The sequence below is a fragment of the Octopus sinensis genome, linkage group LG1, assembly GCF_006345805.1.
Source record: "Octopus sinensis linkage group LG1, ASM634580v1, whole genome shotgun sequence".
Lineage (NCBI taxonomy): Eukaryota > Metazoa > Mollusca > Cephalopoda > Octopoda > Octopodidae > Octopus > Octopus sinensis.
The window spans coordinates 113,947,472-113,969,383 of record NC_042997.1 but is presented as its reverse complement, the minus strand read 5'-3'; the positions used below and the strand labels follow the sequence as shown (position 1 = coordinate 113,969,383).

The 21,912-nt window shown below is 36.5% G+C and overlaps 1 protein-coding gene across 1 annotated transcript in view; it reads right to left on the bottom strand.

Annotated features, from left to right (window-relative positions):
• Window positions 1-21,406, bottom strand: part of LOC115213207 (ubiquitin-protein ligase E3B) — a 64,503-nt gene extending 43,097 nt beyond the window's left edge. The window contains exons 1-10 of the mRNA XM_029782145.2: window positions 20,501-21,406; window positions 13,613-13,726; window positions 11,191-11,240; window positions 10,368-10,438; window positions 9,692-9,756; window positions 7,614-7,670; window positions 6,272-6,376; window positions 5,562-5,661; window positions 2,331-2,416; window positions 1,121-1,203 (exon numbers count right to left, since the gene is read on the bottom strand). Coding sequence (XP_029638005.1) covers window positions 1,121-1,203; window positions 2,331-2,416; window positions 5,562-5,661; window positions 6,272-6,376; window positions 7,614-7,670; window positions 9,692-9,756; window positions 10,368-10,438; window positions 11,191-11,240; window positions 13,613-13,726 — 731 coding nt within the window. The 5' untranslated portion in view covers window positions 20,501-21,406. The remainder of the gene's footprint in view (window positions 1-1,120; window positions 1,204-2,330; window positions 2,417-5,561; window positions 5,662-6,271; window positions 6,377-7,613; window positions 7,671-9,691; window positions 9,757-10,367; window positions 10,439-11,190; window positions 11,241-13,612; window positions 13,727-20,500) is intronic.
• Window positions 21,407-21,912: the final 506 nt, after the last annotated feature.

The window sequence follows — 21,912 nt, the reverse complement described above, 5'->3', positions numbered from 1 at the left end:
CTTTGCTTCATGGCTCTTTAGGAACTTATGTTATTCCATACACCTACATTATGGTTCTTTATTATGTAATACACATGGTCAAAGCGTATGCTATGGTTCACCCGAAACAGGTGTTAAGATACAACTGTTACATAAAAACCTTTTGTATATCATATAACTATACTCATCAAACCTATATGTGTTTATCTGCCTTTAAATATATATATATATATATATATATATATATATAATCATTATCATTGTCATTCACTTTCCATCTCCATGTTTGCACAGGCCAGATGGAAATTGTTGAGAATTTTCTATAGCCGGAAACCCTTCCTGTCACCAACACTCACATGTTTTTCAAGCAAGGTAAGATTTCCCCAAGACCAGACATGTTTTTACAGAAGATTGAATATGAAGGACACAGGTTTTGGTTGGCCCAAAGTTATAGTTGAAGACATTTGCCAGACATGGTGCCAGGCAGTGGGACAGAACCTGGAACTATGAGGTTGGGAAGCAAACTTCTTTACTACACAGCCAAATATATACATACACAAATATACATGCATATACATGATATACATATGTGTATGCATGCATGAGACAGAGATAGTATATGTGTGTATGTACATGTGTGTGAGTGTGTGTTCATATCTCATATTGATATTATGTGTTAACTATACACAAATGTCACTGTCATACAAGTTTGTTTGGGCAAGTGTCTACTATAGCTTCAGGCCGACCAAAGCCTTGTGATTGGATTTGGTAGACGGAAACTGCAAGAAGCCCATTGTATATATGTATATGTGTATATATATATATATATGTATATGTATATATATATATATATATATATATATGTGTGTGTGTGTGTGTGTGTATGCGTGTGTATGTGTCTTTGTGTGTCTGTGTTTGTCCCCCCAACATCGCTTGACAACCGATGCTGGCATGTTTACGTCCCCGTAACTTAGCAGTTCGGCAAAAAGAGACCAATAGAATAAGTACTAGGCTTACAAAGAATAAGTCCTGGGGGCGATTTGCTCGACTAAAGGCGATGCTCCAGTATGGCTGCAGTCAAATGACTGAAACAAGTAAAAGAGTATAGAGTAAATAGAGAGTATGCAGAATATCTTCTTACCGAAGTGCTATAGTGATAACAGCTGTGAGTGATGTGTTGCTGAAGACTGGTTTGGACCGAGCAAGACCTCGGGTAAGAAGAACCTGGAAGAGAGAAAAAAAAGATTCAACTGTAGGTGAAATTAAACTGGAACTATAATCATCATCATCATCATCATCGTTTAACGTCTGTTTTCCGTGCTAGCACGGGTTGGACGGTTTGACCAGGGTCTGGGAAACCAGGAGGCTGCACCAGGCCCCAGTCTGATCTGGCAGTGTTTCTACAGCTGGATGCCCTTCCTAACACCAACCACTCTGTGAGTGTAGTGGGTGCTTTTTACGTGCCACTGGCACAGATGCCAGGGGAGGTTGGCAGCGACCACGATCGGTTGGTGCATTTTACGTGCCACCGGCACAGAAGCCAGTCAAGGCGGTGCTGGCATCAGCCACATTTGGATGGTGCTTTTTATGTGCCACTGGCACAGGTATCACAACTACAATTTCCATTGATATTTATTTTGATGCTGATGTACTTGACTCAATAGGTCTCCTCAAGTACAGCAGGTCACGTGCCACCGGCACAGAAGCAAGTCAAGGCAGCGCTGGCATTGGCCACGTTCGGATGGTGCTTTTTACGTGCCACCGGCACAGGTATCACAACTACAATTTCCATTGATATTTATTTTGATGTTGATGTACCCTCATCATAATGCAGTTCACCTATCGCAGTTTATTAATCGATCTTACATTGATTCCTCTGAGGTGTTGCTTCGCATTTATAATAAAATAAATATATACAAATTATAAAAATATTTTTAAAAAAATATACAATACTGTTTCTACTTTGCAGATTTTCACCTATCGCAGGGGTTTTTGGAATGTAACACCCATGATAATCAAAGGATTACTGTATTCCACTTTTCCAGTGTTCTTTATAGTTTAATGAATAATTATTAACCATAGTAAAGACACACATAAACCAAATTGCAACAGTTTAAATTCATTGAAGACTAAAATGCAGTTTATATATATGTTGGTGTGTTTACGTGCTCATAACTTAGTGGTTCAGTAAAACAGACCAATAGAATAAGTACCACGTTTGAAAACTTGAGTGCTGGGATCGATTCATTTGACTAAAACCCTTCAAGGTGGTGCCCCAGCATGGCCACAGTTTAATGGCTGAAACAAGTAAAAGATAAAAGATTTTTAAAAAATCAAATCTTACAACCTACCTGTATAACACTATAGAGACCTTTGCTATTCAGAAACCCCATGATGTTATTACAAAGCTGATTAAGTCCAGGCTTAAGTGCCTCACCTGAAGACAAAAACAAAAAAAAAGTAAAGTCATCATCATCATCATTCAGTGTTTTAAATCCAGGTTTTGGCTGGATCTACCTCAATGCTATAGCAACCAAGGTAGGTAGGTGCAGCCCACCTCAACGTTTGGGCTGGTTGGTGCCCCTTCTCCTTTGCTATTATGAGACTTTTTTGGAGCTGGATTTCCAACAGGGAGCATGACCCTGCTTACCCACAACCTCAGTTTCTAGACATAAGTGGTCCTGACAAATATGGTGGAAAACTAACTCAGGAAGGCAGGGATGCTACTCCCTGAGACCTCTTTCAGAGACCCCATGCCAATAATAAATTCAGCATAAACAACAAACTAACCCTTTTAATACCAAACTGCCCAAGACTGCTCCTGGTCATCTGATGCAAACTTCCTGTTTTAAAGTGGTCTATGTTAAAACCTTCCATCAATCAAAGTTTGATTTAGAAGCATTGAGATGTATTAGAAGATACAGATAAGGAAATAATTTTATTCTCAACTGCAGGAGAACGATTCTCCTTTACAGCAGTGAGTCATGGCCAATGAGGGTGGAAGATATTAAGCGACTAGAATCCTTCAATCACCTCTGTCTACACCGCATCCTTCGTGCCCAATGGCATCACTTTGTCTCCAACAATTCGGTGCGTCACCAGTGCAAAATCACCTCCCTCCAACAAGTCATCCTAACGAGACGTCTGTATTGGCTGGGTCATGCCCTCCATCGTCAACCAGGAGAATTTATCTACGAAGCAATTGCCCCAACTCCCCTTCAAGGTTGGCGAAAGCAATGTGGTGGACAACGAAAAACCTGGCTGATGACAGTCAAGGCTGATCTGGAACTCAACATATGAAGCAATTGCCCCAACTCCCCTTCAGGGTTAGCGAAAGCAATGTGATGGATATCGAAAAACCTGGCTGATGACAGTCACGGCTGATCTGGAACCCAACCTAGGCCCCCATATCTACGGTGTTGGCTGCTGGGATAAGGAGTGGTTGGAGATCACGCGGTTGTTAGCCTCAAATCGCCAGGTCTGGTTGGCGTTTGTGAGAGATGCAGCATTGAGGATGAATGAAGCCAGCTCAACCCACCCCGGGTAAATGCTGTCTCAAGACAAGAAGAAGACAGGAGAATGCTGATAATATAGCAGGAACAGGATAAACTATCCAGATTTTGCAGAAAAATCTGTCGGCAGCCACTGTTCGTGTTATATTATTAGCATTCTCCTGCATTTGAGAATAAAATTATTTCCTTATCTGTATCTTGCATCAAAATTTCATGGTAATTTATGTTTCAAACACTAATTTAATAATGACAAAGTTATTTTACTAAATTCTTCATTATTTTCAATATTGAGACAAAGGCAGTGATTTGGTGAAAAATATAGTAACAAAAGGGTTAATATTTAGAATTACATATTCATAATAAACATAATTGCATTTTCCCTGCATGTTTAATAAATATTTCTTTAATGTATGCATATAAGAGTAGTGGAGGGTCTAACACATTCACATGGCAGAATTAAACATTACAAGAAGCATAACAAAGACTCAATACAATAAGGAGCTACATTCTGAATGGTCATCAATGAAGTTCACCAATAAAGAACTAATATAGAAAGTAAGGCAGCTAAATGGTAGAATCAGTAGAGCATCGGATAGATTCCTTTGCAATAATCATTCTGGCTCTCTCTTCATGAGTTCAAATCCTTCCAAGGTTAACTTTGCCTTTTATCTTTTGAAGGACAATAAGCAAAATACCACTCTATCACTGGAATTGATTTTTTCATTCTTCAAATTCTTTCTGTCTATCTTTCTCTCTTTCTCAAAGAAATCCCAGGAGAGGAATGGGTTTTACCAGATCTAAAAATATCCAAGACACACCATACATCACAATGGCATTCCTAAGACTGTATGAAGGTTGAGGGCCCAAAGCAAGACAAGGCAATATAGGAAGCGTTTATTCACTAAGACAATACCATCCCATCATCTTATTTAGGCTTGACATATCTAGGATTACATTATCCAATGTGTCTTTTTGTTTTAAGAAGGTAGAGTATGATTTGAGGGAGATTTGGTTCAGGTAATGGAGAAATGATGGTGATATTAACAATACCATATGGTGGTGAGCTGGCAGAATCATTAGCATGCTGGACAAAATGCTTAGTGTCAGTTTAACCATTTTTTAAGTTCTGAGTTCAAATTCCACCAAGGTCGACTTTACCTTTCATCCTTTTGGGGTTGATAAAATAAGTACCAGTTGAACACTGGGTGTTGAATTAATTGACACATCCCCTCCCCCAAAATTGCTGCCCTTGTGGAAAAATTTGAAACCATTATTATTATTATTATGTGAGCTGGCAGAGTTGTTAGCATGTTGGACTAAATTCTTAGTGGCATCCCTTTGGCTCTTTATGAGTTCAAATTCCACCAAGGTCAACTTTACCTTTCATCCTTTTAGGGTTGATAAAATAAGTACCAGTTGAACACTGGGGTCGATGTAATCAACAAATCCCTTCTCCAAATTTGCTGGCCTTGTGCCAAAATTTGAAACTGATATTAAGAATACTAATACAAAACATCATCCAAGCATCTACTACACATTTATGGTATCATTTTTTCTTTTAATCTTCAGTTCCAAGTAACATACTTGATCTGTTATTGTCAATAAACAAGAAATATCATTGATCCTCACTCACATCTTTAGATGTATCAATATGTATGCTGACTCACCACTAATCTCTAGTCATATTATTTTTTTTTATTATTTGTAAACTTACATTGATGACATAATATTCAAATTCTAAATATCTAAATAAATGTCCTCTGAGAATGAGGACAACTTTGAACAAGAACACAAGGTATAAAAGATTCACAGACAACAAGCACGCCAAATATATACTATCATCAGCTGCCTAGCAGATATCATTATGGTTTCGACACCTGGGCAGTATCATTCAACTGGGTGGTGTTAATAAATATATATATTTGTGCATAAATGCCTCTAACATTACTCTTTCTGTTATTTTCACATAAAATATCAACTGTAGTTTTGTGACACACAATGAAAAAATGTCATTAGATTTAGGAGATAAGATGCAAGAAAATGTCAAAATAACAGGAAATAAATAGTTACCAGTCTTTCCTTTCACTATACCCCAAGACCCAATACTTGTGAAAGTAATTAGCATACGTAAATGAACCACAATTGCTTGGTTATCACGGTGATTTTCTGGCTGAAATGAAAAACAAAAATTTAATTTTTAAAATGTACACACACACACAGAGGCATGCATGCACACACGCACATACACACACACATGCACACAAGGCCGCACTGGACCAACTGTGCCCTATCCACTCTACCTTCATCCACTTCTCCTGTATTAATTGTTTAATTTGTTCATTCTGTCTCATAATATTTGCCATTTTGCTCAGACAGTGACAAGCAAAGTCAGGGAATGATAACACTTGCATATGCACACACATGCATACGCACTCACACAAATGAACACATACACATGTATGAGAAGCTTTCATGCAGCAGCACTAGTTATACCAGTGTTGGAGAGGTCAGTTATGCCAAGACAACAAAAGTGACTTCAAAACCCTTTCATCTCTCTTCACTTGCCATCCTCTTTATAGGGTGAGAGGCAAAAATGAATAGTAGTGGGAAGAGAAATATGTAATTAGGGAAAAGGGGTGTGAGCCTACCAATTCCACTCACAAACTGGGGATTATTGTAGAAGGCATTTACCCAAGGTGGGACTGAACCTGAAACCACATGGTCATAAAAGCAAACTACTTAACCAAACAGCCAGGAAATAAAATTTAGAAATAAATTACCTTGAGATACTTGAGACACACACAACAATTCCACAACACAGTTTTCAGTTGTTGGATCCAGGAAAGCACATGTTGTTTTTGCATTGACATGGCAACATACGATGTCTGAAAAATAAAAAAAATAGACTCAAATACTAAACATAAAAATTAACATAATAAGACTAAGAACACAGTTTATTAGCTTCACAATGTTTTAATGTCTACTTCTTAATTAATTGTAGCTCAAACACATCATCATCGTTTAACATCCGCTTTCCATGCTAGCATGGGTTGGACGATTTTGACTGAGGTCTGGCGAACCAGACGGCCGCACCAGGCTCCAATCTTCTGCAGCTGGATGCCCTTCCTAACGCCAATTACTCCAAGAGTGTAGTGGGTGCTTTTTACGTGCCACTGGCACAGGGCCAGTCAAGCGGTACTGGCAATGACCACACTTGAATCTTTTTACACATGCCACCGGCACGGGTGCCAGTAAGGCAACGTTGGTAATGATCACACTCAAATGGTTCCCTTTTACGTGCCACCGGCACAGAACCAGTTGGCTGCTCTGGCAACAATCACACTCAGATGGTGCTCTTGGCACCCTACAAGCACAGGCACAAGTGCCAGTAAGGCAACGCTGGTAACGATCACACTTGAATGGTGCCCTTTTATGTGCCACTGGCACTTCTCAATTAATTGTAGCTCAAACACATAAACCTGGGAATTTATTAAAAACATAATTACCACCTATCACCTTCAACAGGATCCAGTTAACCTGAGAGATGCATTTAGCCTCCAATGTCTGCTTTAGCATGGTTGCCATGGCTAGATGCCCTTCCTAATGCCAACCCCTTTACAAAGTGTATTGAATGCTTTTTTTGTGAGATCACCAAGTAACTTGCAACACGAAACCCCTTGGCAGTGGTGGGGGTGCAGTATTGAGGAAGGTGGTTTTGTGCCAGGTATTGAAAGGCAAAAGAATGAAAGATGAACAGGAAGAGTTGTCTTACTGCAGAGCAGAGACATGGCTATCCCGCTGGAAAAGGAGAAATGATGGTGGAAATGAGATATTGGGGAATATGTTTGAGGAACAAGGTGAGCATAAGAGAAAATACAGACAGTGGATCAGAAAGGGTGGGAAGGTAAATTTGTGAGAGTGTGAAAGATAAGTGACAGACGGTAGAAATGAAGACAGAAGTGAAAGCAGTAAATGGTGGACATAGAGGTGTGGGCAATGACAAGTTTTAGTTTGGGGATAATGTAAGGAAAATAGGAATGGGTCATGGGAGAGGAGGTGATACGTGGTAATACATACACCAAAAAATAGGTGGAAATTTCAGAATCATGAAAGGAGACTTACTTTTGTGTTCTCAGACTGTACACTGACAAGAAGGTAACGGCATACATACTCATACCTCTGCAAAACAACAACAACAGAAAAAAATGAAAGATATTTTTGAATATCAACAAGAGAAAAATAAGCAAAAAAAAAAGGTTCGAATTAAAATCAATTAATTTAAACTGAAGCAGGCATGGATGTGAGGTTAAGAAGTTTCTGTTACAACTGCACAATCCAGGGCTTAGTTCCACTTCACAACACATTAGGCAAGAGTCCTTGTTCAACAATTTGGAACAGAGTAATTCCATTAGTTTAATTAAAATTATTAGATTGTACCTCTAGTTATGGTCCAGGAGGATTCTATAACACCATCAGAATCTTACACAGAAACTGTCCTGAGCCATCAATGGAATTTATACAGAGTTGATCAACATGCAAGAGATAACAGCCAAATCTCTCTCAAATCACATCCTACTACCTTAAAATAATAATGATAATACTTTTTACTACAGGCACAAGGCCAAAAATTTGGGGGGGAGAAGGTTAGTCAATTACATTAACTCCAATGCTCAACTGGTACTTATTTTATCAACCCTGATAGGATAAAAGACCAAGCTGACTTCAGCAGCATTTGAACTCAGAACGTGAAGAACTGGAAAAAATGTCACTAAGCATTTCATCAGGCACACTAATGATTTTGCCAGCTTGTTACAATAATAATAATAATAATAATAATAATAATAATAATAATAATGATAATAATCCTTAAACAAGCCTTATGAGCAGGATGGGCTACTTGACCTCATAAAAATTCTAAGAGGTACCACCCGCAAGTCATGTGCTGTCTATCTTGATATGAAGTCACTATATTGTGTACGTATGGTTGTGATGCATATGCCTGGTGTACCCTTATCAGACAGGTAATCATGATGGGTATATTGAGCTTTGAATGTTTGTACCCAAGAATCACTTTGATGGAATGTGCTATTCTCTCACTCAATAATAATAGTAGTAGTAGTAGTAGTAATAATAATAATAATAATCATCATCATCATCATCATCGTCATTTAGCGTCCGTTTTCCATGCTAGCATGGGTTGGACGGTTCTACTGGGGTCTGTGAAGCCAGAAGGCTTCATCAGGCCCAGTCAAATCTGGCAGTGTTTCTACGGCTGGATGCCCTTCCTAACGCCAACCACTCCGTGAGTGTAGTGGGTGCTTTTTACGTGCCACAATAATAATAATAATAATAATAATAATAATAATGATAATAATAATAATAATAATAATTTTGGCACAAGGCCAGCAATTTCAGGGGAGCAGGTAAATTGATTACATTGACCCCAGTGTTCAATTGGTACTTAATTTATCAACCCCAAAAGGATGAAAGGCAAAGTCAATGTCAGCAGAATTTGAACTTGGAACATAAAAATGGACAAAATGCTGCCAAGTATTTAGCCCAGCATGCTGATGATTCTGCCAGCTCACCACCTTTAATAATAAGAATCATCATCATCATCATCGTTTAACGTCTGCTTTCCATGCTAGCATGGGTTGGACGATTTGACTGAGGACTGGCAAACCAGATGGCTGCTCCAGGCTCCAATCTGATCTGGCAAAGTTTCTACAGCTGGATGCCCTTCCTAACGCCAACCACTCCGAGAGTGTAGTGGGTGCTTTTTACGTGCCCCTCAGCACGAGGGCCAGTCAGGCATAATAATAATAATAATAATAATGATGATGATGATGATGGACTAATTGTATACAGTGCTCAGGTGCACTGCAATTTATTAGAAAAGGTTAAAAGAAAGAATGGAAAGCAGATATACAAATCAAGTAGAGAAAGACATCAATGAAAGCTAAGAAGTACATGTAGAGTACAGAGTGTAAAACACAAAAAGAAGGAAAACTAAACATTAAGAGAGTTGTAAGAGGGCCATTGACAGGTCCAGACACATTGAATAATCTTTCTCTGGATACATTATACCTGAGATCATTGAGGGCTGACCTGGGGCAAGACTAATTTTCCTGACCAAATCAAAGGAAATTGTTTAATATAATTGGTTAAAGAGAAATCCCAATATTTAGTGGAATAATTACCCTTTTGTCTTCTTTGATATTAAAGACAAACAGAAACTTCTTTAAGGCAGAGAAAAGTTCCAGCACTGAAATGAGAAACACAAAAATAAATAATTAAGACATTAAACCTATGATATTTAATCAAGAAAACAACTGGAGATCATTAATGTTCATGTCTTCATATGATATACTGTTTAGCATTCAGATTACTCTGTCAAATGTAATATTTATTTATTTACATTGTTTTGAATTAATCATGCATTATCTTGTAGCCTTGAGATTTCAAAGATGTAATAGTTTATTGGTAGAATGAATTGTAGTGTATTTGTGAGAGGCCAGACCTGACCAGTTTGAGCATAAAACAGGTAGAATATTTGGACTGGATAGGACTGGCTTAAATGCCAAAGGGCTAATATTAACATTGTGATTGAAAAAAAGGGAAAAGGATGGGGAAGGAGCAACAGACTAGGGCAGCTGTTTTGAAATTATTTGAGACTTGAAATGCTCTTTTTATAGATAACAAAAAGTGAAAGTTTTAAAATTAAAAACAAGATTGGAATTCATTTCCTGTTTTCTGGATCAAATGTCTTCTTAGGAAGCAGATATTTTTAGATAAACTCTGTTGGATGCTGTGAAGGAAATATATACTTTGACATACCAAAATATAAATTATTAAAAACTCATACATTTAACTCACCTGGTCGTTGTTTTGGATTATATTCAATATCCATAGTCTGGGGTATTTGAAGAAGTAAATCCAACTCCTGCCTGTAAATAAAATACCAACAACAATAAATACAATGGAGTGATGCTGGGTAAAACATACAAACATTATCATGTGAAACACAAATAAATATATTCATAATCATTGTTTTAACATTCACTTTTCCATGATTGCAAATTTGTGTAAATTTCATGAATTTTCCAACCAAATAGTTCTGCTGAAAGTTCTAGAAGTTTTGACAGAATATTATAAAAGCTGGGAGACTGAATTCCTGAGCAGAACACCTTTAAGTGCTACTTAGAACTCTACCAGTCAGTTTTGTGATAAAGTGTTCCTTTCTACTTATTCTCATCATTATCATCATTGAACGTTTATTTTCTATGCTGACATGGGTTGGATGGTTGGACGGTTTGACAGGATCTGGCAAGCAGCAAGGCTGTGTTGAGTTCTACTGTCAGATTTGACACGGTTTCTACGGCCGGATGCCCTTCCTACTATGAACAATTTCCATATAAAAAAGTAAAATATCTTAAGCAATGAAAACTATTAATTGTCACAATAACCATTTCATGGATGCTGTTCTATTCAAATAATTGTTGTATTTGTGTAGACACAACTGTTCTGAGTAATAAAAAATATGGAAGCATACATAATTGTTAATGAGATCATTTTCATCTTCACGTGCAGCCATAAATAATATTGTGTATTAGCATAAATGATTTACTGACCAGAACCATTAAAGAAACGAAGACTAACTTTATTGCATAATTCAAGAATTAAGGACATTTCAACTTACCGAACTTGTGTTTGTAGTTTGACCCGGCAAACATGACCTCTAACCAAAGACTGGAAATGGAGAAATAATTTCATTTAAACACAACAAAATCAATTTAATTCATGTTCATTTAAACAATAAGAAATGTTAACAAACATTGAATCATGATATTACATATGGTACTACATCATCATCATCATTTTAACATTCACTTTCCCATGTCTGCATGGGTTGGATAGAATTTATTAAAGAAGTTATTACCTACAGCTGGATGCCCATCTTGTCTTTCCAAGCAAGACAATATCTCCCTATGGCCAGACATGTTTCACAGAATATTGGAAATTAAGGACATTCATTCACAATAATTATGTGATGTCAAGTCAAGAGGGGACACACATACACACACAATGGATTTCTTTTAGTTTCTGTCTACCAAATCCATTCACAAGGCTTTCATCAACCTGGGGTTATAATGAAAGACATTTGATGCTGGTGTCACATAAAATGCACCCAGCACACTTTGTAAAGTGGTTGGCATTAAGAAGGACAGCCAAATGTAGAAGCATTATCAAAGCAGATGATGGAGCCTGGTGCAGCTCTCTGGCTTGCCAGCTCCTGTCAAATCATCCAACCCATGCCAGCATGGAAAAAGGACATTAAACATAAATGATGTTGTTGATTAGTAACTGCACGAATCTAATATATGTTAGTCACTCCATGGTTTAAATAGAAAAGTTAGTAACTCTTTGACTTAGCAACAAACTAGTTCTTTAAATGGTTTGAATTTGCTGAAACAGTTGTTAAAAGAAAAGAAAGGAAAAAAAACGAAGCTAAATTAAGAAATTACTCTAGAATTACAACCATTGTTAGACAAAGTCAGAATTTAAATTTATATATTTGTTTATTTTGAGGATACTGTTTTACTTGGATGATGTAGCAGAGGCAGGGTGAATGGAACCATTATATATTTGAAGGCCACATTCAATTAAGAGCAACCTAATAATGTTTCACTGAATTAAGTGTGAACTAATAAGGTCATACTAAAGAAATATTTATTAAACAAATGGGGAAAATGTAATTATGTTTATGAAAATGTAATGTATATTTAATATCCACTTTTTCATGCTCACATGGGTCAGGTGGAATTCGTTGAGGCAGATTTTCTACAGCTAGATACCCTTCTTGTTGCCAATCCTTACCTGCTCCCAAGTAAGGTAATATTTCCCCATGACCAGACACATTTTGCTTTAAGATTAGAAATGAATGACACTGTTTGTATAATGGTGAGACTTGTTTGCAGGTATCACAAGAAGTCAAAATAAGGAGACAGCAATGCACTCACACCCACACACACATTTTTATGTAAACAATGCGATCAAAGATATAAAAAATATATAATGGGTGTATATGCCTATTTCAAGAGTTATTGCTCTTTCATCAGCAACACATCCAACCCATCAACTATTGCTACTGATGACAGAACAATCACACTTGAAATATGCATATACACTCATTACCTGTTTTTTTTCTATCTTGGATTGCATTGTTTATATAAATGTATTTGTGTGTGAAATATCATGACTTTCAGTGCCGGCTCTGAATTCTATAAAAAATCATCATCATCATCATTGTTGTTTAACCTCCGTTTTCCATGCTGGCATGGGTTGGATGGTTTGACTGGAGTCTGGGAAGCCAGGAGGCTGCACCAGACGCCAAACTGATCTGGCAGTGTTTCTACAGCTGGATGCCCTTCCTAACGCCAGCCACTCCGAGAGTGTAGTGGATGGTTTTTATGTGCCACCAGCACAAGGGGCCAGTGGAGCTAGCATTGGCCACAATCAGATGGTGCTTTTGAAGTGCCACCAGCATGGAAGCCAGTCAAGGCAACACTGGCATCAGCCACATTTGGATGATGCTTTCGTTAGAAATAAACTTAAAAATGAGGACATTGCACTCTAACACAAAAGTAAGGCACAATAGTGACTTATAAACCTTTAATATATTTTGTAGTATATTGTGGTTGCAAAGCAAAACACTATGTGCTTGCTAGCAATTAATAAACACACACATATACAATGGACTTCCAGCAGTTTCCTCTCAACCAAATTCCTTCACAAAATGAGTTATCAATTAAGCTTTTGATTACTGTAAATATAGTTTTTGATGTTTGTACATTAATTGTGTGTGTGTGTGTGTGTGTGTAGATAGATAGATAGATAGATAGACAGACAGACAGACAGACAGACAGATAGATAGATAGATAGATAGATAGATAGATAGATAGATAGATAGATAGATGATAGATAGATAGACAGACAGACAGACAGACAGACAGATAGATAGATAGATAGATAGATAGATAGATAGATAGATAGATAGATAGATAGATAGATAGAAATACAGACAGACAGACAGATAGATATACAGATATATAGATATTTACTTGAATTTTAATGGCAGCATTGTCTCTCCTTCGCTCAAAAGCGCGTTCTTCTCTGGCAGCCTTGGTTTGTTCTAAAAATTGATTTTTCTTGGTATGATCAATTGAGTTGAACATCTGCAAGGTAAGAAATCATTAAAATGACGACAGACAAAAGAAAGAAACAAACAAGACAGAAAAAATATAGTTTAAATTTCACATCAATCAACATGAAGACTGGCGTATATAAACACTATAAATAATAAGATCCTTCCCAAGTCATACAGACTTACAAGGCCAATTTCCTGATTTCCGTGGTGTGTATATTCCCACTGGACAGGATGCCAGTCCATCTCAGGATTACTCATTTTTTCATTTCATGTTGCTCTATGGATTGGAGTAACATGAAATGACATTTTTGCTCAAAAACACAATACACTGCCTGGTCCAGGAATTGAAACCACAATCTTATGATAACGAGTCCAACACCCTAACCACTAAGCTATGCACGTTCCCATATATAAACACTAGCACATATTAATACTGGTACATGTTAATACTAGAATGTAGTAATGCTGGTACATCATAATACTGCCACTGTAAGGTCCAGTCCTTGTTGCAGGGTGGTGGGTTGTTTACCCCAATCACTATGGGGTTTATAGCAGTGGAGTGCAAGATCCTGATAGACAGGTGAAGGTAAAGACCAGACTAAAATGGATCACCTCTGCCTACAGGTAAAAATGGTTTTTTATAAGGCCAACACCCCTACCTAGAAAAAAAATCAAAGTTACACAAGCAAACAATGACAATTCAAAATGAACAAGATCTGGGAGAAAGACAAGCCCGAGTGGAGAAGGGTCACTGATGGCCTATGCTCTGTAGGGAGTGCAGGGTTTAAATGATGTGATGGTAATACTAGTAAATATTTATTTCTTTATTGCCCACAGTGGGTGATTAAACATAGAGGGGACAAACAAGAACAGACAAAGGGATTAAGTTGATTACATCACCCCAGTGCGTAACTGGTACTTAATTTATCAACCTTGAAAGGATGAAAGGCAAAGTCGACTTCGGCGGAATTTGAACTCAACGTAAAGACAGATGAAATACCGCTAAGCATTTCACCCAGCAATATACTAGTATATAAAAGGCAGTGAGCTGGCAGAAACGTTAGCACGGCGGGAGAGATGCTTAGCGGTATTCGTCCGTCTTTATGTTCTGAGTTCAAATTCCGCCGAGGTCCACTTTGCTTTTCATCCTTTCAAGGTCAATAAATTAAGTACCAGTTACACACTGGGGTCGATATAATCGACTTAATCCGTTTGTCTGTCCTTGTTTGTCCCCTCTGTGTTTAGCCCCTTGTGGGTAGTAAAGAAATAGGTATTTCGTCTGTCTATACATTCTGAGTTCAAATTCTGCCGAGGTTGACTTTGCCTTTCATCCTTTCGGGGTCAATAAATTAAGTACCAGTTGCATACTGGAGTCGATCTAATCGACTGGCACCTTCCCCAAAAATTTCAGGCCTTGTGCCTAGAGTAAAGAATATACTAGTATGTATTAACACTGGTATGTGTTATTAGTGGTATGTATGAACACTGGTGCAGATGATTATGACTGTTGCTTACACAGATCTGGCATAATACAATGATAGCTTACTAACAATGTTCGATGTTTCAGAAGTTAATCAAATAGGATGTGATCTTTATCTTACAATGTTCAGAGCTAATGAAGTGAAGGTATGGGTGAAATAGCTTTGAAAACTTGAAGACTAATGTTTTGGGAGAGGAGGAAGTCCCTTAATGAAGCAGCCTTTAGTATATATACAGATAGGGGACAGCAGAGATGTGGAAGTTGGTGAATTTGGAGAGTTTTTTAAAACTTATCTAGTTTGAACTGTTCCTGTCCTTTTATCATACTTCAACCGCTCAACACCAAATTTAAAGCCAGCTCTCTCAACAATACCTGTTTCTTTATTACCCACAAGGGGCTAAACATAGAGAGGACAAACAAGGATAGACAAACGGATTAAGTCGATTACATTGACCCCAGTGCGTAACTGGTACTTTATTTATCGACCCTGAAAGGATGAAAGGCAAAGTCAACCTCGGCGGAATTTGAACTCAGAACATAGCGGCAGACAAAATACTGCTAGGCATTTTGCCCGGCGAGCTAACGGTTCTGCCAGCTCGCCACCTTCTCTCCGTACAATACCTCCATCTTTTGTCTTGCAAGTTAACAAACTCATTATTGCTGGTGCCAAGGGAAAAGTACCTGCTATACTCTAAAGTGGTAGGCATTAGAAAAGGTATCCAGTTACATACAGAAACCATACTAGAGCTGACTCTAGGGTTTGATGCAGTCCTGTTAAACCATCCAGCCCATGCCAGAAAGTCATGAAAGACAGACATTAAATGATGATGAAGATGAATAGGAAAAGAATTCATAGACATTGGGGATCAATAAGTGGGCCTCACTTATGCATTTCAGTGAATAAATTTACATCAAGCCAATTAGCTTTCATGTTGTATAATCAAAGTTTGTGAGTAGAGATAGTGTTGTGATCCCACATATGAGTACAATATTCCACTGTAAGACAAATTAATGAAATATCAACAACTATTTGTTGGCCCTGATGAGAAAACCAAGTTTCTTTGTACAAGAGCTGATTATTAAAAGTGGCAGTATAGTGGAGTTCTTTTAAATAGTTCACATTTGTATTTTTATATTAAACCTTAGCCAGACAGATCCCCTGTGTATCCTATGACATAAAATATAATAATCATACGGTTGTTTATATATTGGTGTGAATTACATACTTTGTACTGCTATCTCTTCCTTGATGTTTACCCTTCACTGAACCTACTTCACATATATCAAATCTAAGAAATGAAAAAATGCTTTGGTTGATATCCATCACATTTTTCACCACCAAACAAACATCATCCATCTTCATTAGTCACTTTTCCCGAGCATTTTCGAATGTTTCTTAAAACTAACTCCTTCCATGGCCATCATCATCATCATTGTTTAACATCTGCTTTCCATGCTGGCATGGGTTGGATGGTTTGACTGAGGACTGGCAAGCCAGGAGGCTGCACTAGGCTCCAATCTGATCTGGCAAAGTTTCTACAGCTGAATGCCCTTCCTAATGCCAACCACTCCAAGAGTGTAGTGGGCGCTTTTTATGTGCCACTGGCATGAGGGCCAGTCAGGCGATACTGGCATCGACCATGCTCAAAAGGTGTTTTTTATGTGCCACCTGCACGGGAGCCAGTCTGGCAGCAATGGCAATGACCACGTTCGAATGTTGTTTTTCACATGCCAGTAAGGTGACACTAGCAACAATCACACTCGAAAGGTGCTTTTTACGTGCCACCAGCACAGGAGCCAGTCAACAGCCCTGGCAACAATCATGCTCGGATGGTGCTTTTAATGTTCCACTACACTCAAATTCTCAACCGATTCCTATCCAACCAATGCTATAAAGTCTTTCACCTTTATAACTCAATTCTCACTGTCATGTAACATGTTTCTGATATACACATTTTAAATCTTTTATGATGATGATGATGATCACCATCATCATTTAATGTCCATTTTCCATGCCAGCTTGGGTTGGACGATTTTATGGAATCCAGTGAATTATGCATCTTGTTCCAACGTCTGTTTTGGCATGGTTTTTATGGCTGGATGCCCTTCCTAACATCAACTTTACAGTACCATTTTTGTGGCACAAGCACTGGTGAGGTTGTTATGTAGCTCACAGGACTGCCTTTGACTGAGCGAAGGCTACAGTAGAGAAGGGTGTAGTTGCAAGACGATGATGGGAGTTAAACGTATGAAGAAAGGGATCAGAACAGGTTTTCTTGCTGTACAGATGATACATGGCTACTCAATAAAAGATTGTCAGAGTTTTAGAGTAACTGTTTCCCGAAGTTTCATGCCCCACGGGAAAGGGAAGGGGGTACGGAAGGGAGCGGCAAAAACGTAAACAATTGAAATTTTTGACAAAACAGAATAAAAAAGTAACAATTTTCAGAATTGTAATTTACACATTGGACTTAGGTTTGTCGTGAGCCAGAGCTTAGCTCTGTGACTGAGATTACAACACTGATTCAGTCGTTCACAGGGTTAGCTTCCTAATTATTGCAGGAACTCATTTACCCCTGACTGAACTGGAGTAACATGAAGTGAAATGTTTTACTTAAAAACACAACGCATCACCCGTCTTCGAATCGAAACTACAATTGGATGATGTGAGTGTAACACTCTAACCACTAGACCACGCGCCTTCATATATTAAACATAGTAATACTAAGAAATGAAATACAAAGAAACCCTTTTCCCATGAAGTTCCACAGACAGCTATTCCAGAACTCTGCCAAGAGATTAATATCTATCTTTAGAAGAAAAGTACTAAACTTATTGCAAACCTGAAGATTTTTATTCCAAGACATTGCCGTCCACTTCCAATAATTGATTAGAGAATTTACCATAAATTTTTGATTAAATGTTTCCCCCTCAGCAGTTCACATATCTTAATTCTTGAAACAATAAACCCAGGATGAATTTAAGAACACAGAATGGACAAAACTGGATGAACTTGGGAATTTTCATGTGCTAACATCCGAATCGTTGAATCGTTTTACTGAATTTGTCGAAGAGCTGCAGGAGTAATTACGAATTCGGAAAAATAGGCTAAATGCCAAACGACTAAAGGTAAACAGAGAAAAAAATAGAAATCCAAATTAATAATAGTGAGCACGGAATACCAGTGCCATTTGATAAGTGGCTTTGTTCAATATCAAGAGAGTGAATGTGTAAGAAGACCTGATTAATGTTTACTGGTTAAAACAAAGGATAGAAGAACTAAAGTGAAAGAAAATTCCTGGCAAATTGACAAAGAACCAAAACTTTAGATGTGCTAGGACTAAGATTTAAGATTAAGTCATTATCCGGAACAAGCAAGTGTATTAGGTAGTCATTTCAATGGTATGGTTAAGCTTATTCATAAATTAAAGAACAAAAACGAAATCAATATGCCATGTCGAAAAACATAAACACGTTTCCTTTTGTCTGTCGCAAGAATTACTCAAGTGAAATGGAAAATAATATTTTTGTTTTTGTTCGTTTTAGTCCAGTTATTTTGAATTTGAATTACAGACTAAAAATAGTTTGATATTAGAGTAATTTAATATTACTTTTTTCGACTAAAGAACATGAAAGAGACACGTTGTATTATGGTTTTCATATTGCGTGCCAAATGATGGTTGCATGGCTGTATACAAAGTTAGATCATTTAATTCTCTATTACCAGATAGTTCTTTAAAGACATACGCTTATGTAACTGCATCTACGATATATAAAATGGTAAAACAACGAAATATAGTAAGATACGGAGTTTATTAATAGAATTTATTTACTAACAAAGAAGGAAGTGGTTCGTCCTAACAGCATGTTATATGAATATCTCTTCAGTAGCAAGTGTGATTGTTTTCATTTCGGTTAAATCATGTGGAAGATCAGTAAAACAGGGTTTTCACAAGGAAATTAATTAACAAATAAACTCATGAATAAAAACTATAGAAAGAGGATTCCTTGCACATGAACGAACAAATAAATTAGTAAAGAAAATGTGGAGTGATGGTGCTCATGCCTCTCCTATATTGTTAATAATATACATAAAAATTTCCACCTGAATATCTTCGGAATTTTTTTATGAGAAAAGCCGAAACTAAGTGTGGAATAATCGTGAGTTAATATTCCTAATTAATAACAAAATATTGTTTAGATATAACCAAATATAAGGATAAGAATAAATCTATTTGATAAAGATTAAACATTTATGTAGCTCTGTTGATTTTTTTTTTCTTAATTTCTTATTGAGTCAATGATTTTTCTGGCCATTGCCAAATCTAATTAATGAATTTGTAATTTAGAAACATCGAAACTCCATCGAAACATTCTTGCTATTTGCCAATTACTTCCACAAATCAGAATTATCAATTTAGTTATCGGACAACAGTGATACAAAGAAGTGAAACTAGGCATGAGACGAGGAAAAAGGAAAACTTTTAAGGTCGATAAAGAAGAATACAATTTTTTTTCATTTAATTAACGAACGATATAATAATTAAGACAATTTCAGTAATAAGGCGATCAAAGTATACGCTTATGCAAACACTACAGACCTGTGTATATATAATAAACATACATGGATGTATAACTAATCAGGAAATAATCGGCTACTATCGTTTACGATGATCATTTAATAAATAAATATTACATAATGTACATATTTTTACAAAATTTGCTGTAAATATTTAAAATGCAAAAAGGATTTCCTCTCTTCTAAGGCTTCGTTTGTTTCTATACTTCAATGATAGAAATATTTCAAACATTTTTTTTTAATAACTAACGTAGCTCCATAATTTTTTTCCTCTTTGTTCTGGCAACAACTTTGAATAATAAACCCATTATGTATGTTATGAAATAGATAATTCAACTTATGCATGATATATATTAAATTAAAAATACACAGATACACAGCTGAAAATCATCAGGACGGGATATATATATATATATAGTGTGTGTGTGTGAGTATGTAATTATGTATGTGTGGGTTTGTGTAATATGTATATATATATATATATACACACACACACACAATCTATATATATATATATATACACACACAAAATATATATATATATAGTGTGTGTGTGTATATATATATGTGTGTGTGTGTATATATATATATATATATATATATATATATATATATATATATATATGTATATATATACACACTATCTATCTATCTATCTATCTATCTATATAATATATATATATATATATATATATATATACACACATACGACAAACTTAAAAGAGACGAAGCGAAACGTTTACCTTTTTGTCTACGTTTCATCATTTGCTTTTATCGGGTACAGTCCAGGTGAGAGATAAAAACAGAGAGTCAGGAAGCAAAAAAGGGAGCAATTTAAGTAAGACTAACAGAGGAAGTCAGTAAATGCCTCAAATAATTGACCCCACGATGTTGATAACATTAATCCACACACACCTGCCAGCCACAGCGATGGACCATTAGGATAAAGTTTACATTTTACAGCAAGATATTCGACAATACATGGCGTATTTCTTTTTTTAATTCAATTAAACTTCCTAATATATTTTCTCCCCGCTTTAAAAAACTAATTAAAAATGAAAATATATTTATTAATTCGGAATAAAATTGGACTCTGAGTCAAAGTGTTTATCTTTGTCTTATTTTGACATTTAACTCTGCAAATTATGGTGAAGGTAATTGATTCCCGTTAACAGCCGAGTTTGGGTTGATATCATCCAATCATAACATTTTAGAGAAAAAAGCTAAAATATGAGCGCTAAAAATAACTGTGAAGTAAGTCAACAGATATGGATATCAATAAAGTTTAACTGAAATAACATTCGATACGAATTTAAGCGACTTATCATGGAAAGTTAGTTGTTTCTATGGCAACAGTAGATAATTTTTAAGGTTATGATAGGGGTTGCGAATTAGGTGGGGATTTGGTGTGAAAAGAACCTTAGTCGTGTTACGTAATCACGTCTGTAGATTAACGTGTCACAAGGAGAGAATATGTGACTGGTGCTAGCTGAGGCTAGGACCATATTCCGTTAATAGAGATATATTCCGAAGACGGTCCGATATGAAGGCTTCTTATGGAATAGGTCGGTCTAACAACTAAATTTGATTTTTCGTATCTTTTAACATGACAAATGATACACAAAAGAAAAAAGAAATTATTATTATGTTATATTTCATATATAAAAAAAAACGAATATATATATACACAAAAATGTTATTTCTTCGGTTTTTTTCTTTTTAAATAAGAATGGGGTAGTTGAATGGAAAGATCCCAATATTATCTAATGTGAATGGAACGCAAAAAAAAAAGTGGGATACGGAACTTGACTGATAAAAGAACAAAACAATAAGACAAAAGAATTTCCAGTCTCTACATCATCTCTAATCAATTTATAAGTAAGCAAAGGAATGCGGAATATTATGCCGTTATTATTAAGTTTCCTTCTGTTATAATTCCATTCGCATCTTGAGTGTCCTATCGGAATATGTTAATCTTTTGTGTGCACCTTCTGTCTACTTATTCAGTTTGACATCCTGGTTGTCAGGTCTTTATAGAAGGTGATTATAATTCAGTCGTAATCTACGGGTCAGCGGTTATAGCTACGTACTGCCTTTAGTCAATCTTTGGTTGCATGATTATAACTTATTTTTAGTCAGCGTTTTGTTTATTGCT